Genomic DNA, 16,859 nt, shown 5'->3' with positions numbered 1-16,859 from the left:
GTTTCATCCCATGGAAGTCGATGATCAGAAGACAGCTTTCAAAGCTATCTTCAGTCTTGAGTGACTAATGTTGGCCATCAGGCATGACGAGTCACATGACACACTTGACTTTTGTGGCTCAACTAACTTCACATGACTGATTTTGTGAAGAAAGGTCACTTTGGCAAACATCAGACACTCGCCTTGTACACTGCGTATACCCACGTCTGCCTTCCGGTGTGGTTTTGTAAACGTTTCAAATCAACCTGAAAATGCTTAAATCAGGCCTCTGCAACACTTAAAGAACTATTCGGTTTGATAACAACCAGACAGGAGCCGGAAAGTCTTGTTTCACTCTTTAGAAAAACAAGACACTACGTTGTATCTATGTTAGTATAAGTATAAATGAACTAATAGTTTTGGCATAAATAAAACAAACGGAGAATAGCATATTTTTCTAAATACAAAATAGTTGACGGAGGTTCACATGACTTCCTTTCAAAATAAAAGACACGGTGTGTCACATAGGACCATCTCAATGCAACAAATCTAATAATAGGTAGTCTAATGGCACCAGTGGCAAAATAAAAATAAAGGAAATTTTACAGATGTTGGTGCATCTCAGAAATGTGTAAATTTTTAAATCTAACAAGCCAAAATTTAATCAGAGCTAATTAAGTAACCCTTGCTGCATTTTTTATCTTAAAATCCTTGAATTTGTTCAAAAATAGAATATCTGCCTTTTAATCTGGTGCACTTTAGTTCTTGTTGTACTAACTGATGTCCAACTGATTTTCTGTGGTATGTGGTGCACAAAAATCTGTGGAAAATTTTTACTTGTTATGTGTATTATCCTCAACTGTTTGGGAATAATTTGAATGAAGTTAGCTTACTTTACCTTTTTTTTTTTTACTTTATTACCTATTTACTTTTTACTTTACAGTTATTGTTTAACCAAAGAGCCAGAATGGAGGAGTAAAAGAGCCACATGTCGCTCTGGGGCTGCCGGTTGCAGACCTCTGGCCTAAACCTTCCAATCAGCACCTCAGCCTGTTGTGTGATAAAATTCCTCACTTTTTCAGATCATTTTTAGCTAAAACAACTGATCATAAACAGAAAGAACATTACATTTTCTTGGAAAAAGTACAGAAAATGTCCAACTTACAGCCTTCATATATGTCTGTGGGGATGTGGACAGCAGTGGTGTTGAAGGAAACTCTTCGCTTAAAGTTCTCGTCCGTCTCATTAGTAAAATCATCCGGAATGAATCTGTTTTTCAACTCATCTCCGTCTTCTCCTTTTTGTTTTTCCTCAAATTCTGTCTTGTTTGTCTACAGGAAACAATAAAAAGCAGAGTTTCAGGTTAAACTATGTCCCAAATTTTTTCTTCAAGATTCATCAGCATACATTATGAAAACCCTATACACTATTTGCAGAATATTTTTTTACTGAAAATATCAGTGATGACTGTTCAATGAAATGTCATGACAGATAGGAGAGGCATACATTTTTGGCAGCAAAAGCGCAGGCATCCAAACGGTCTGTCAGGACAATGCAGAGTGACATAGTGTGCAGTGACTATGGTTCTCCCTCATTGATACAGATAAAGTTAATATTATGCTGATCCTACTTTATCAGAAGAGACAGGTGATATCTCAGGGGAGTGAAAGGAATTCGTCGTACCACAAATAGTCATGGGTATTTCAGTATGAGGCTTTAAATATCATCTATAGCAGAATGCAGCCATCCACAGTGATCCACTGTAATTGTTTACTTTAAATAACATCAAACCTCAGAAGGTTGGGATGTATTTTAAACAATAAAACCTAAAAATGACCTTGCTGCTTAAGTAAATACTAGTTATTAATTATTAATAAAGACATGGATGCATGCAAGAGTGACTGGCCCCTGCAGATTAGGTTTGTGAGAAATGTTAGAAAGTTGTACTTACTCCATCTTTGGCGTTGTAGTAAAATATTTTATTATCCTGTAGGGAAACACAAAAAAGTAGAATGAGTGTCAAAATAAAAAAAAACACACACCAAAGAACCAAGTAAAAAGTGAACGTTCAAAAATGTTATGTAAAAAAAGACACTTCTTTGCTCATTTTGATCAAACAATTCAAACTGTAGAGAAAATCGCTGAAAAGATTGGAAAGTGCTTCTGTCAAAACTGAATTTTGTTGAAATAATTTTACTGGAACGACTATTTCCAAAGCTAAATTTGTCAAACTTGAACTCCTGCTCATTTATTTGTAGAGTGACAAAGAAGCTGGAGCCTATCCACCCTACAGTTCGCTCCATTGCAGTGCGACACAAAGACAGACGACACACTTACATTTTAGAACTACCAATCAACCTCTGAAGTATATTTTTGGAAGCTAGAATGCCCTGAGGAAACCCACATATGCTCCGGAGAACATGCTTAGAAACGACTCAGCTGGGATTTGAACCTGCTTGCAGTGAGACGAGAGTGGTAACGTCCACACCACATTGCAGCTCATAGACAGATTTAATTCACTACCAATGTTGTATAGGGTTCCATTTGTGCCAAACATCAGTTGAGATATAGTTGGTCCACTGTCAATGTATTAGGTCTATGTCTTACATGGATCAAAGATGTGGACAGTAGACCAAATACATCACTTTTTTTGCAAAAATGTATCTTCATAGGTATAGACTACATGGTCTACGGCATAATTATCATCGGCCCGCTGTCAATATCTGATCAGTATTGGAGCTGACCTGTGTGCATCGTCAGCGAAAAGCAAAAGCCTGCAAAACCTAGCAAGCGAAATTCCTCCCGTTTGAAAAAGATGAACAACAGCAGTTCTCTGACATGATGAACCCTTTGGTTCCACTCTGAGGATGTCATTTGCTCAAATGTTACATTGATGAAACACCATGTAAACTGCAAACAAAGCTCTTTTTTTGCATCTTTCTTTTTTATTGCTTCCACAGAAAATGTTGATTTTTCTTACAAATTGTTGTCAGATATAAACTAATTGAAAAAAAAAAAGAAAAAGATAAAAAAGGAGCAGATATTTTGTTCTATTTAATGTTTTTAGATGCAAACTCTCAGTTTAAGTATTATGTGCATCACAAAGTGACAAACTGTGTTTTATGACTTTATTTTTGTACTTTTTCTTGCAGCTATAGACATTTCATTTTCAAATAAATATGGAGAGTTATGGATAAAAAGGGGATGCACCCTTAATTTTAAAAAATAATTTTAAGATTAATGCTAAAATCTGTTTGGCAAAGTTCAATTTCAGACTGAGCTCATGCAACAAGGTTTTTTGCGAGTTGTCAATAACACTGTACAATTTATTTTTTTTCAAAACTGTGGCCCCCTAGTGCAGAGAAAACCGTCTTCGTGATTGCACCTGTTGTTTTATTCCACAGACCTGTGCCTGACACGGTCACTGCTGGGCCTTCTGTCAGTCTGCAGGACAGCAGGGTGTTAACGAGCTAGCTTAGCTGTAAAAAAATAAAATAAAGATGTCCTGGAGCTGCAGAGACGGTTCACTCCCTCCAGCTACCACTTTATTGATGTTAGCTTAAGGGGTCGGTGTCAGGCTGTTGAAGGCTGTTTAGCACTCATGTTGTCCTCACAATAGTTAAATGACTCTATGTAAACATTTATTCAAAGAAATCCATAGAAAGATTACTGTGATGAATAAATATTGAATGATCACTGAATTTCAATTTCTGTAAAATTCAATGTAACCTTTTATGAATGTTATCTAAAAAAAAGAGAAAGGAAAGCTAATGACTGCTCACTGCAGCAGTTTCAGGTCAACCTATATGCAGATCAAACATACATAATGGTCAGATTGGCACAAGAATCAAAACTTCATGCCCAATGTCGCATTCATTTAATTGGTCTATTTGAAATTTAAAAAAACAAATCCATGTGAATGACATTTTTAAAGTGGTTTTATAAGAGCTTGGAGATATTTTGTTTTCATTTCCAAGAGTGCTGAGTTGAGCATTTTGCCAAACACATCTATAATGGCCCAAAACTGCTTTTTTCTTATAAACACTAAACAAGTTTTAAAGGTGGGGACTCTGAGTCAGACTCTGGCATCTGTTCAAAAACAACCTTAGCTATTATGGTAATTATTTCGTCTCTGAATGTTCTTAATGTCCAAACGCAGCCAAATGTAAAAAACTGTATTTAAAACCTAAACCTGATGTCTGGACTTTAGTAGAGGAACTTTTTTTCAACTTCTGGATCCCATTCATGCATGTTGCAGGAACCACGGAATATTCTCTAGAGATTTCCCGCCTCACTTCCTGCAATAATTAAAGTTACCTGATGAAGTAACTCAACAACTTCTATCGCTCTTTCTTCAGAACCGGTTGCTTCCCTTTCGGAACATACAGACCGAAGGGCCATTTAGAGATCCCAATTAACCTATGAACATGTTTTTGGACTGTGGGTGGAAACTTGAGTGCCCAGAGAAAACCCAGGCGTGCAAAGGGAGAACATGCAAACTCTGGGATTTGAACCACGGTCTCCGCTCGCGCTCTCCACTCAACAACTTCTAAAGTGGCAAAAAAAAAAATTTAATCAAAAATTATAGCTAGTAGATATAACAATACATGCTTTTGAAAAATGAGAAAACATTATAGAAAAAAATATAGTTTTACTATATCATATTTTCAGAAACACTGGGAAAGTCCTATCAAATAGTGACCAAACAAATTTCTCCTGACATGACGCCAGTTTGCTCACTTTAAACAGTTTAATACTAAATGGCGTCACAAATGTAATTCTGTCGACAAAATTAGTCATATTTTCAGGACTCGTTTTTTCTATCTACTTTTTTCTACCTCCATTAAAACAGAAAAGTCCCTGTAAGAAGTATAGCAATGATTCCTGTCAGAACATCCACCTGGCCCCTCTGTTGATTGATGGTCAGTGTTACTGGACACATTAGCTGATGCTCACTCACCTCACTTTTTTCCGTCCACTGATGCTCCTTCTGAAACTTTTCTGCTTCTGTTGCCAGCCTCTAAAACAAAACAAAACAAAACCAACTGTAAAGAACATTTCATTTCAATTATTGATTTATTGTGGAGCTCATTTCAAAAACTCCAGCAATACATGTCTGTATGATGTCATTTATTAATGAAACCCTGACAAATTCAAATGAAAACTTTTGCATCCAAGTATCAGAATTTTAGTCATTATGGAAGCAAAAGCAGCGCTTTCAAGGAAAAAAGGGTTTAAGTGACTGAACGCTTAAAATAGGACCTGTGATGACAGTCCTGTACTAAAATTAGACACAGGCCTATTCCATCTTTTCACTGATCCTAATGACTAGGTTAATGGGTTTATAATGGGCACAGTTTTAATGTGTACCTGGTACAGAAATGCACTGTACTATTAATTTCCCTCGGGAAATATCAGCTCTTCCAGTAATGACTCTAAGGGTTTCAAGTCAGGATCGTAAAAAAAAAAGGGGGAAATCTGGAGTAAATTAATATATTAGATGAAGGCAAAGGGATGTTTATTCAGTGAATTGTTAAATTAAATTTTGCCATGAATGCAAACAAAGCAATTAAAGACTAACTGATAGTCACATTTAATGAGGATCGTTGCCAGGTTTGTGTTCAACGTGAAGCCTAGAGTAAACCAAACTCGAGTCACGTGTTCTTGATGACTAAAAAAATATATGTCCCCCCAGAACCATAAAAACATTTTACTTTTTAAGAAAATTCAAGAAATAAAGGTAGAGATTTAAATGAAACCATATCCCTAATGTAAAGATTGAAACAGTTTGAGAAAACGGGGGTTCCTATTAATTCATCTGGAATAAAAAATAACTGTAGACACCGCTTTTGCTTCAAACCTTTTGGAACTAAAACTAAGAAATACATTTGGAAATATCTGAACCAAACCTATAGGCACACAGGCTTAAATTCTGGGAAAAGGTAGAAGTTGTGTTTTCATGTGTGTCATCATTGTAGCTCTATTTGTGTCACCTGGAAAACAATATTACCCCTCCAATCTTGTTTCTAATACCCATCTCTCTTCCTCCCACACTTTTCGTAAATCCATAAATGGGAATCCTGTGTCCTGACAGACAATTTTTACACCTTATTAAGTAATATACAGTAAGTTCTTGACAGTTGAGGTTATGATGGTACTTTTACAGCTATTGTGGACACCTAATAATATCATAGATTTCTGTGCCAAAAGTTTGTAAGCTAGAAGTGACTCGAGGAAAATAAAATGTCACCTTCTTGTTAGTTTAAGAAAAGTCCGCACAGTTACTGTTTAACTAAGGAAAAAAACTCCTCAATAGCATTAACTATGTAGGATAACTGACAAAACAAAATTGTGCACAAATTAATACTTTGTTCGCTATTAAAAAAAAAAAAAAACAGAAAATAAAAAAAATTAAAAACTTCATTTTACATTTGGTATGTCTGTTTTGAATAGCACTCTTGCTTTTCTTGAATACGAAATTTCCCCAGGTTTACAAACTATCAAATATATGTCACGGGGTCAAAGGCATATACATTGAATCCTGAAACCTTGTCTCAACCGAGTGAGCATTTGCTTTGCAGCTCATTGTTAAACTAAGACAGAATTACCCTTGTTAGAATGTTATTGATCCCCTGACAGGGAAATTATTTTGTTAACCATAGCTGTTTTAATTTAAGAATAAACAGAATATAACAGCGATGTCCTGACTTATTTTTTATTGCGAGGTGAGAACGGCTGATCAAATAAATGCACCAGTGGGGGGAAAAATGAACAGCAGACATCCCTCTTATTTGGTTGTAAAAAAAAACAAAAAAAATAAAATAATCCCTGTTCTTCAAAAGAAGAAAAAAAGAGATGATAATAAGAGAATGATGACAAAATAAGACAAAAACTCAAGCAGGAGGCAGATGGATCCCTGCTGCCACTGCTCTCCCGTCTCTGCGGTGTTACGTCCACAAACATACAGGTGAGAAACCCCTGCATGTAACAGCGGGCAGCAACAAGGAAGCAGCCTTGAAACTATCTGCCGGTGCATTGCTTAAAAATGCAGAGAACACTAGAAATAAATGACGTGTCTTCATCCAAAGTTATCTGCTGATAACTGATTTTAACTATATTAAGATAGTCATGTGACCTACAGGGTTTAGCTGATCAGAAGCCTGTTTTGGAGATGCCAGGTCACTCAGTTCTCTGAATCATTCTAAAAATGTGGGAAACAGGCAGGTTAATAAAGTATTTACCTTGTAGCTTCATTCCAGAAACTACAAGGTAAGACTTGATGCCAACCTGGTTGGGAGGGGAAGCTACTAAAACTCTTTGATGAATTTAATGACTCATAAATCTGCTAAAATAAAATCAACCAATTTATCCATCTGCTCAGTATTGTTGTCCCACTTACCTCTTCACAAAGAACACTTAGAAATTTCATTGGTGTGACAACAGACCCCTCCAACCCTTATCAAATCAAATCAAACTTTATTTATATAAAACTTTTCCTATGAACGCATAACAGAAACGTCTTTACATTAAAACAAAACGAAATAAAAAATATAAAAAAACAAGCATGAAAATTAAAAGAATCCCGTCCCCATACCTACATACAACCCCCCCAGGCCTTTCACACCTCCCACCCTCTAACTGATGGGGTAAGGCAATAAGAAATAGGAAATAGGCTGAGCACGAAAACAGCTGCATAGCCAGTCAAATGCAGCATCATAGGCGTGGACCAGCTCCACAGCTCAGTGGCGGTACAGGCCCCCATCTAAAGCCGCAGCGGATGAACAGCAGCCGACCCAGAGCGAGGCACCGGAAATAAAAATATAAATAAAAAGTAAACATACTGATAAACCTGCCGGCTCAGACTTCCAGCACCTGAACACACAGGTACACCCCAGCCCACAAACAGCCAACCTCATGTATGCACAGGGAGCTCGCAGGCTTATCAAAAAGCCAAGGGGAGGGGGGAGGGGGTCAAAGGTCAGTAGCTGTTGAAGTTTCTCCTGATTTTTCTAGCTTTACTATTCAGAGTTTTCATTTTCCAAAAAAGTCAAATGGACCCCAAGGTAAAAAGGAGAATTTTATAAGTAAGGAAAAAGGAAACAGTTCAAAGGAACAGCCAGAGAACTTCTTCAAAATTGAGTCATATGAGAGAATAATGATGAGTTTCTAGTTTGGACTGTGGATTCATGAATAATAATCTATTTTAGCTTTTAACAGATTTATTCAACGTGTTGATTTTTTTAGGGTATGTACAGCATATACGACAAAAAAAATGAAAAAATACACAAATAAAATCGCAGAATAACAAACTGGAGTCTTAATTACGATGGTCATGTGACTGCTTTCTCCTTCAAATCCCCTCTGTGGGTGACACAGACTGTTTACACATGGCAGTGGTATAGTGGAGAAAAATCTAATCATGTCTGTAATCCTTCAAATCCCACACGGTGCTCGCTGGTAGAAAAGGAAGACAGAATAGTTTGCGCTCCAAGAAAAAAATTTTTTGTGTCTTTTTGTTCTGCTGTAACAGTAATAAACTCACACCCAACATACAATATGCCCAAGATTTCTATGTCTGGCAAGGATTTGACTGATCTTATTTTGAAATACAAACCCCCTGTTTCACTAATAGTTTGTACATGCTGGATTTTTTTATTATAATGTTTTAAATGGTCTTGATTTTTTTTATATGAAACCTTTTATACGCTTTGCCATCAAAGGCAAAGTGATGAGGATTCACCGAGGTATCTTTTATATATATTATTTAGATATTTTTTATCTTTTGTGCATATATATCTTTGATGGCCTGTGATCTCCTGTCACATCCTAGAGTCTGTGACTGCAGTGGGTTTAAAGAGGATGCTACAGAAGCCGGAATCCATCATGCACAATTCTTTTCATCATCATCATCAACCTCTGCACGAGACCATGTTTACATTGAGGAGCTCTTTGAGTAAACCTCGCTGTTGGAAGGATCGCTTTCACAGATCTTTCTTCCTGCCAGCTAACTCTACAAAGCCTCGTAAATATTCAACAAAAGACAGTTTTTAATTCTTTAAATGGATTTTTTAATTGTTATTTATTATCTATCTGCTATTTTTAATAGAGCTATGGTAGCAAGATTTTGTCTCCTTTGTGGGATCAATAAAGTTGTATTCTATTGTATTCTCAATATCTAGTTCCTAGAAAATGCAGGAACTCATTGATTCACCATCATATACCTAAAATAAAACAAATCTCACCTGTAAATGCAGTTTTTATGGAAAGGCAACGAATTAAAAGAAAAGAAAAAAACTCAAACCACCTCTTGCTTCTGAACTCCACAACTTCAAGCTTGTCCTCTGCAGCACCTGTGATCTTACAGTTTGTCGGCCGTAAAATGAACATGTTTTCTGACGATGTCATGCACGTTCCCTGGCAGCCTGAGTGAAGCATCTAGTGCGGCCAAGATTGAAAACACACACACACACCTGTCATCCCACTGGTGTGTGGGGAGAAGCAGAAGAGCAGAGGAAACATGAGCATCTGCTGTTGTGACTGGCAACGCTTTAGTCAGATCTATCCTGCTAAGCCTGTAGGGAGGAGAGACACGCACATTGTGACCTTAACTGTAACAACTCTCCTCAATTCATTTGGAGGGGAACAGACCCTCATCAGCCTAAAAATCTTTGACTTACTGTTAAGGACTTTTGATTATGCTGAATCCTGCTTTTTTGTGTGCCAGCTGGCTGACAGAAAACTCCCTATTTCCCCGAAAGTGTTGCTATGGCTGCTTCATACGCCCAAATCCAGACCCAGATTTACTGTACTGTGCCTAAAATGATGTCACTTTCCCGTTTGGCTTTTTAGATCAGTCTCACAGGATCGAAGCACTAATTAGCTGGATGGTGTCAGAGCTGAGACACTGTTAAAGCAACAGCAGAATGAGAAAAGGAATTTGCCCGTTACAGTTGCTGAGACTCCTAACGGACAAAGAACAGAACAAAGTAGAGTTCTCCCGCTGATACATCTACACCTGAACAGAAGTAAAAGTGACAGCTCAGCCTTTTAATGAGCAAGACATCAAATGTACAGCGAGCCTGATGAGCTTGATGTCGGAAAACAGATGACAAACCCAAAGCTGGAGACAGACGCAGCGCAACAGCTGGGTCCACAGACGCAGCCAGTCCCCACTCAGACTGCACTCCCTCCCTCTTGAACTCTTCATCTCACTCATTTACTGCTGGGTGCAACATCCCAGGCACTAAACAATTACATCTATTAGTGAAAGGGACTAAATACTGTTGCACAATGTTGCGTCATGCAAAAAACCCAGTTTTTATAAAGGGCTTTTTGTCTTTGATTACAGCTGACCTCGTGCTCCGCTGACTCCCAAATGCAGAACAGGAAAGCGCCTGCTTTAACTCAAAGCACAGCAGTCTGCACATTACAGCTCATGTCAGAACACAGCAGGAATTTGTTAAAATCTAGTACGATTGTTATTGAAGCTGAGGTGAATCATCACAACCAGAGCCAAAATGCACAGACACATCTATGGAATTATGAGGTTGATTGGAAACAATATCTAACAGTAAACAATAGGGACAAAAATTGGACAATAGTAGAATTGTTTCTTTAAAGACCCACTCCTCTGGTGAAAATGTGCTGTTTGCATGTTCTTTCTCACGATGGAGGTCAAATATAATGAAAATTGAGCTTAAAATTGCCGCTCTGAGTATTTCTTAAAATCTTTTTAAGTCATTGGCAGATGCAAAGCAGCTGTTTGAAAAAAATCACATTTGTTATCATTTTGATGCATCCCCTTGCAGAAAATAGATCCATGAATGTCTCCATGTTTCCTCAACTAAAAAACGAGCCAAGTCCAGCATTTGGCTCAAAACTGTACGGCTGGATAGGTCCAATATTGCTCGCCAATTTTATTACAATGCTAATGTTAGGTTGGAGTTATGAGGGACCGTAACGTAGTGGGACAGCGTGTAAACAGATGGATGATGGGAAATGAGAGAAGGCTTACTCTGCCCCAACGGTCCCGCTGACATTTTAGAGGCAAATTACAAATGAATTAATGAGGATTAGCAGCAACTGTGTTTTTAGATTCGGACACAGGCTTTTAGATTTGGGTTAAAAACGGCATAATCAAAATCAAAAGACCACTGGGAACGGTTTGAAAATAGATCAAAAGATGATTGGAGTGCAATTTTGACTGCATGAATTTTGTAAATACTCAAAATTATATTTTCATTGGTTATTTATATCATCACAAATTTTAAAATTTGACGTCATAATAATTTTCTTCCCCTTTAAGACATCAGCTAATTGAAAAAAAAAACATTAAAAGAAGACAAACAAAAAGAAAAAAAACTGTTCTTTGGATCATATTTACATAAATTACTAGTCTTTATTTTGCTCTGACATTTATGTGGATTCTTTATAGGTAACGCATAGAAAATAGAGAACACTTTTTAGCAGAGTTTAAAAAAAAAAACAACAACCCTTTTTTGCACATGTTTGTGTGTGTGTGTATGCTCTGTGATCAGAGCTCTAACAGTTGTCTAATGACTCACAGCTCGTCATCCAGTGGCGCTTTAATAACACACATGCAGACACTGGAGATCAGTGACTTCACTGTAATTACACTCTACCACAGAACACAACACTTAGAAGAGCACCATTAAAGCGCTCTCAACCTTCCTAGACGTCTTAATGAACATCGGTGCTGTAAAAGATGCAATTTAGTGTTAAAGGCATGCACAGGTTGGAGCTTAAGTGGGAGAGCTCTCCATTTTTATGCTCATTGTTTAATGTGGTAAATAAGAAAGACAGAGAGGAAAGAGAAAATGATTCATTTTGGAAGTGGGACTTTTTATTCATTTTTTAATTATGCTATGTAGCTTAGCAACCAGAGTGTTTTTTTTTCCCAGAGTTCATGGCACTCCAGAGAGCAGAAGCTACGATGTGAGGAAAACACAGGAAGCCAGAAACATTTTGTGCATAAATGCTCCTCTGCAGCAAAGGCGTTTGGTTTTTTATGAGCAATTAAGGCTCGGCATAAACCTGTCTCTGAATACTGATGCCAACTCGTTTTCTGTTTTTTTTTTACATTTATTTTGTTTATAATGTGCCTGTCAATTACACTTTAAACTTTTAGCCAAAGTCATTCGAATCTCCTGCCAAATTGATAATGCAGTCTAAGGCATTTCTGCTTTGCTCTGTAAACTATTTAGTTAACTATTAATTATTGTTTTTTTTCCAATTCAAGTTTTTTCCTCTCTCTATTCTCTGCAAGCTTTCGTGTAGGCAATGATTCAGTAGGGAGGTTTTGCATCCGCATCCACAAGGACAGATGGCAGCAGTTCCAATACTGCGTTCCATGAGGGCAACACAGTATTGTGTTTCTCTAGTCACAAATGTCCTTTTTTTATATAAAAAAAATCTTCTTTAATTATATCAAAAGGTTTATCTTTTTTTTTTATAAAGACAGGAACAAGAAAAAGGACCTCAGAGACAAACATGAACACAACAACAGTAGGAACAAGTTCTGCAGTTTCTGCTCAAACTACACAGATTTTACCTCTTTGACAGAACATGGGACAATGGGAGAATGTGATATCATTTTTTTTAAATATTTTGGCAGTGTTCTGCTTTTTGTTTTTAGGTTGATATGTTTTGTATCTTGTAGGGCAACTGGATATCTCAGTTACCGGTAGTTAAGCGCAGGACTAACATACAGGAAAACAAGGTTAGATTCCCAAAGTGTGCAAAAGTTACAAGCAAGGATCCACCTACCTACTATTCATCATAAGAAAATCCACCCCTTTTTGCCACAATTTATTGCAATATCAAGAAAATATTAAATATTTTTTAAAAGACTCCTGAAAATGATTAAACCTTTGATGGATAAAAAAAGATGAAAATTGTTTAAACATTTTATGATTTTCAGGGCGGTACTGAGGTTAAGACAAATAGCAGCAGCGTCCATCCTGTTAGAGCACCTTCTTTTCACCCTCTACCTCCCTGTCTACCTGTCACTCAGACATCTGTTCTATCTGACTGACTGATGGCTCGGTGAGGCCGTTTAGAGAAAATTGGGACTTCGGAGCTGAGAAAAACGGCTATGAATCAACTGGGATAAAACACCCTTTCTGTGATTTACGGCAATCTTGGATGGTACAGCCGGAATACAGAGGCCATCCGGGAGGGAAAAATTAGATTTAAATGCATCTTAGGTTTAATGTAATGAAAGGAGATATTTTGTTTTAAGAAAAAACAGAAAAGGATTCAACTCACTTATCCATCCATCCACTAAAAAAATGCATGAACTTGCTTTCAGGAACAAAGCATTGCACAAAACCAGCATTACTACTACAAACTTGACATTTTGAATACAACCCTGAACAACTGCCATTAACTTGCACAGGTGAAGAGCACAGCAGGTGGTTTTGATAGAAAGCAATAAAGGAGCGTGCAGTTTAACATCATTATTTTGCCGCCATTGATTTTTCTGAGAATTTGTGTTAGTCTCCTAAAGTGCAACACAACACCGAAAACTAATTGTCCCTCATCCCTTGGCAATAACTTGGAGACATAACTGGATGGATGTGCCAATCAATGCGAATGTAACTATGGCAACAGGCTGCCAGGCCTTAATTGGATATTTCTGGTCTTCTGAATGGAATTGATCAGGACTGGGATCTGCTCCTGAGATCTTTATTCAGTTGATACAGTTAAAGTAAGTGACAGAGAAAGGCTGAGCTGAACAGTGTGAGATAATAACAAAATAATGCAAAAGCCTTATTCAACTGGTATAGAAACTGTGACACAAGAAAGGATTTTTTTACAAGGTGAAGGTTTAGAAATATTTAAAGGAATAACTTAAGTTTGTATAAATATTTGATAACAACAATAGATTAGATTATGGATGTAAATTTGGCATTGGCAAGATTCTGTGTTTGACTTATAAATCAGTGATAAACAAGTATAAAAAAATCTACACTACTTTAAATACTGGATTTATAAAATGTCTGTCAATTTTGCATCAATGTTTTACACATTTTTAGTTGTTAAAATAAAAAGCTTTTAACAATATATTTAACACTATAGTTTAACCTAAAAAGTCTTCAGAAAACTTAATTTCTAACTACAAACAATATACATGAGTAAACATCTTGCATTTTAACCTGCCTTTGCACCACAACAAGAGGACCTCATTGCCGACATGAACAGCCAGAAGCAGAAATCCTCTAAATTGCTAAAAAAAAGGCGTTAATATTTCTGGTTTTTCTCGTTTTGATTTTTATCAAAAGTTTTTTTTTTTTTTTTTCAAGTCTAAACACTTTTAAATTAGGGTTAGGATCAGCCAACAATTGTGTAAGATAAAAAATACAGGCCTGTCTCATCTTTTTAAGTAGGAGAACTTGCACCATTTGTGGCTAAATATTTTTTTTTTTTCTGTATCTAGTTACTCCTTAACTTAATAAAATAAAACTAAAATAAAATTTATATCCATGAGCTATCCTGAAAAAAAGACAGCATTGATACGCTTGAGCAAACTTTAGAAGCCTGTATAGTCTGTTATAGAAGCAATGATGTTTTTCCATCTGTGACAAATAAAAAAACATGGGACTTTGGTACCATGGTACCACTAAGTGGGATAAACACACTGATAGATTTTATTAAGGGGCTTTTAGCGTGAAGACACCCAGACTGGTAACACTGAATTAGGTAATGTGTCTAATGATGTCAGATCAGTGCATAGCCTGAACCAGTGGCTCTGCTCCAGCTTGTGTTGCAACGTGACAAAGACAAGACTTTCCTGGGATTACACCCACCAAGCCACACACGCCCACACACAGGTACACACAAAAAAAAGACAAGATTTGAGTTTTCCCCCTTTTTTTTAAGCAAGAACTGCCTCTTCATGAGCCACAATAGTGAAAAGAAAGCACAACATCCATCTGCCAACTTGCTAATTTCCTAAAAAAGCACCCGGGCCGCCACATAACAGTGACATTATACTCACCTTTAAGGCTTGGGAGCGGTTATCCAGCAGTTTCTCAATGTTCCCTGAGGCTGTAGCCACCAGCTGCCTGGCATTGTTGGACTCCACACTGAAGTGAGTTTTGTGTTTATGATATATCTGAGAAAGTCAAAGAGGACAGATGAGGGTGAGACATTGCACAATCAGAAACTGCTCAGATTTTTACTGATAAACTGAAAAAATAGGCAACGACACATCAATGATTGAATTGTGGTGTCTGATTACGTAAGAATAAAATCTACTCTACAACAGAGTTTGTTCCAGCAACAGGAATACAGCAAACAAATGATAAAAAATACCAATTATTTGACACCCTGAAGGGGTTTTATATTGTCCATCATTAGGACCAAGGAGCAGAAGAACAAGCCTTCATCCTCAAGCCTTATAATAGTTCTTGCTTTGATCATTGTAAATACTACTAAGAAAAGTTAGCTGTGTTCCTCAATGTATTTTTTAAACCTAAGATGGTTTAAAATAGTTTAAAAATGTTTTCCTCCAATTGTTTCTAAGCTTTAAGGGAATGTGGGAGAACAAACAGGCAATAAAGACATGTGACATTTTATTTTGTAGTAAATCCCAGAGTTCCTACAATTCCTATTTTTCTCATGCATTTAGCAAAAAATCAAAATTCAAATTCTCACTTCTTGTTGCAAATCATGTACGCAACATCCAGAAAAAAAAACGGATATCTTTCTATGACTTAAACATGTTGGATTTTCCCCTCAGAGGGTTCTGAAGTACCAGATGTATGCTGCCAATCAATATACATGAAGAATGCATCCCGTTCAATGTAAGTGAGTCTGCACACAAGCATATGAGTGTGTGGACAGTCTTTTGTAATCCTGATCTTGTCTGAGTGTGTACACTGTGCTGGCAGAATGAAATGATGCTGCGTTATGCTTAATGACAAGCTACTATATATAGAGGAGTGATGTGTTGTGACAGCTCAAGTCAAGTAGGGGGGGTTAATTAGACTAAGAGAAGCACGTGACTCAAAGCACAATTTTATTTTTCTCTATTTTCTTTTTTTTTTGCTTAGCTATGTCCAAAGATGACATAAAATGAAAACTATGGTCTGAAATGATACAAATGTGTTTTTTTTCTCTTTTTACTGTTTTATTTTGCAGATTTCATTGTCCTCCTGGATTTCATTTGTATGGTTTAACCTCTCCAATATATTTGTAGGTTTTAACTGGGAAAATAAATAAATACACAAATGTTTTAAAGTGCCTCATGACCGTCTTCAGGGTCTAGAGACCTGACTTTAGATGATTTGTTGTCACTTCCTGGTGGAATTTGGAAAATCTCTGTGCCTGAACTGAAAGACGATATTGTTGCTGCGGGTTTCTAATCCAAAGGCGACTTTTCTTTAAAACTTGTTTGGCAAATACAAATAAAAAAGGTTGAGCTCCAAAATTGGGGGAAAGAAAAAATAAAAGTATCTGAAAGAACAAATAAGTATTGTGAAATTTTATTATTGGCTTTTACATTTTTTTTATGCTCCAAATAAAAGATGATTTCTTTTACCCTTATTTCTGAAAAAAAAAAAAAGCTAAGTCAAAAAACAACTTTGCACAATATATATATATATATATATATATATATATATATATATATATATATTTAGATTAAGGATCAACCCAAATATTAAATTATGTTTTATTTTACTTTGCACTTTGTAGTGACCCTGCAGTAGTTGTTTACCTTTATTAGATTCTCCAAACCGCTGGCTGTGTCTGTTAATGCGATCAAATCTTTTTGCATCTGGTCCACCCATTCTTTTACCCTGAAAAGACACCAAAAGAAGCAAATCATTTCTCAGCCATAAAAGCACTTCTGTTCA

The 16,859-nt window shown here is 36.6% G+C and overlaps 1 protein-coding gene across 3 annotated transcripts in view; it reads right to left on the bottom strand.

The window, feature by feature from the left end:
• Window positions 1-16,859, bottom strand: part of LOC101156213 (voltage-dependent calcium channel subunit alpha-2/delta-1) — a 90,411-nt gene that overhangs the window by 50,289 nt on the left and 23,263 nt on the right. For all 3 annotated transcript variants that reach the window (XM_023952498.1, XM_023952496.1, XM_023952497.1), the window contains exons 2-6: window positions 16,721-16,802; window positions 14,999-15,115; window positions 4,940-4,999; window positions 1,931-1,966; window positions 1,145-1,310 (exon numbers count right to left, since the gene is read on the bottom strand). In XM_023952498.1, the coding sequence (XP_023808266.1) occupies window positions 1,145-1,310; window positions 1,931-1,966; window positions 4,940-4,999; window positions 14,999-15,115; window positions 16,721-16,802 (461 nt within the window). The remainder of the gene's footprint in view (window positions 1-1,144; window positions 1,311-1,930; window positions 1,967-4,939; window positions 5,000-14,998; window positions 15,116-16,720; window positions 16,803-16,859) is intronic.

The sequence above is a fragment of the Oryzias latipes genome, chromosome 23 (genome assembly GCF_002234675.1).
Source record: "Oryzias latipes chromosome 23, ASM223467v1".
NCBI classification, from domain to species: domain Eukaryota; kingdom Metazoa; phylum Chordata; class Actinopteri; order Beloniformes; family Adrianichthyidae; genus Oryzias; species Oryzias latipes.
The sequence above is the reverse complement of the archived record's forward strand: the minus strand, read 5'-3'. Positions and strand labels throughout refer to the sequence as shown.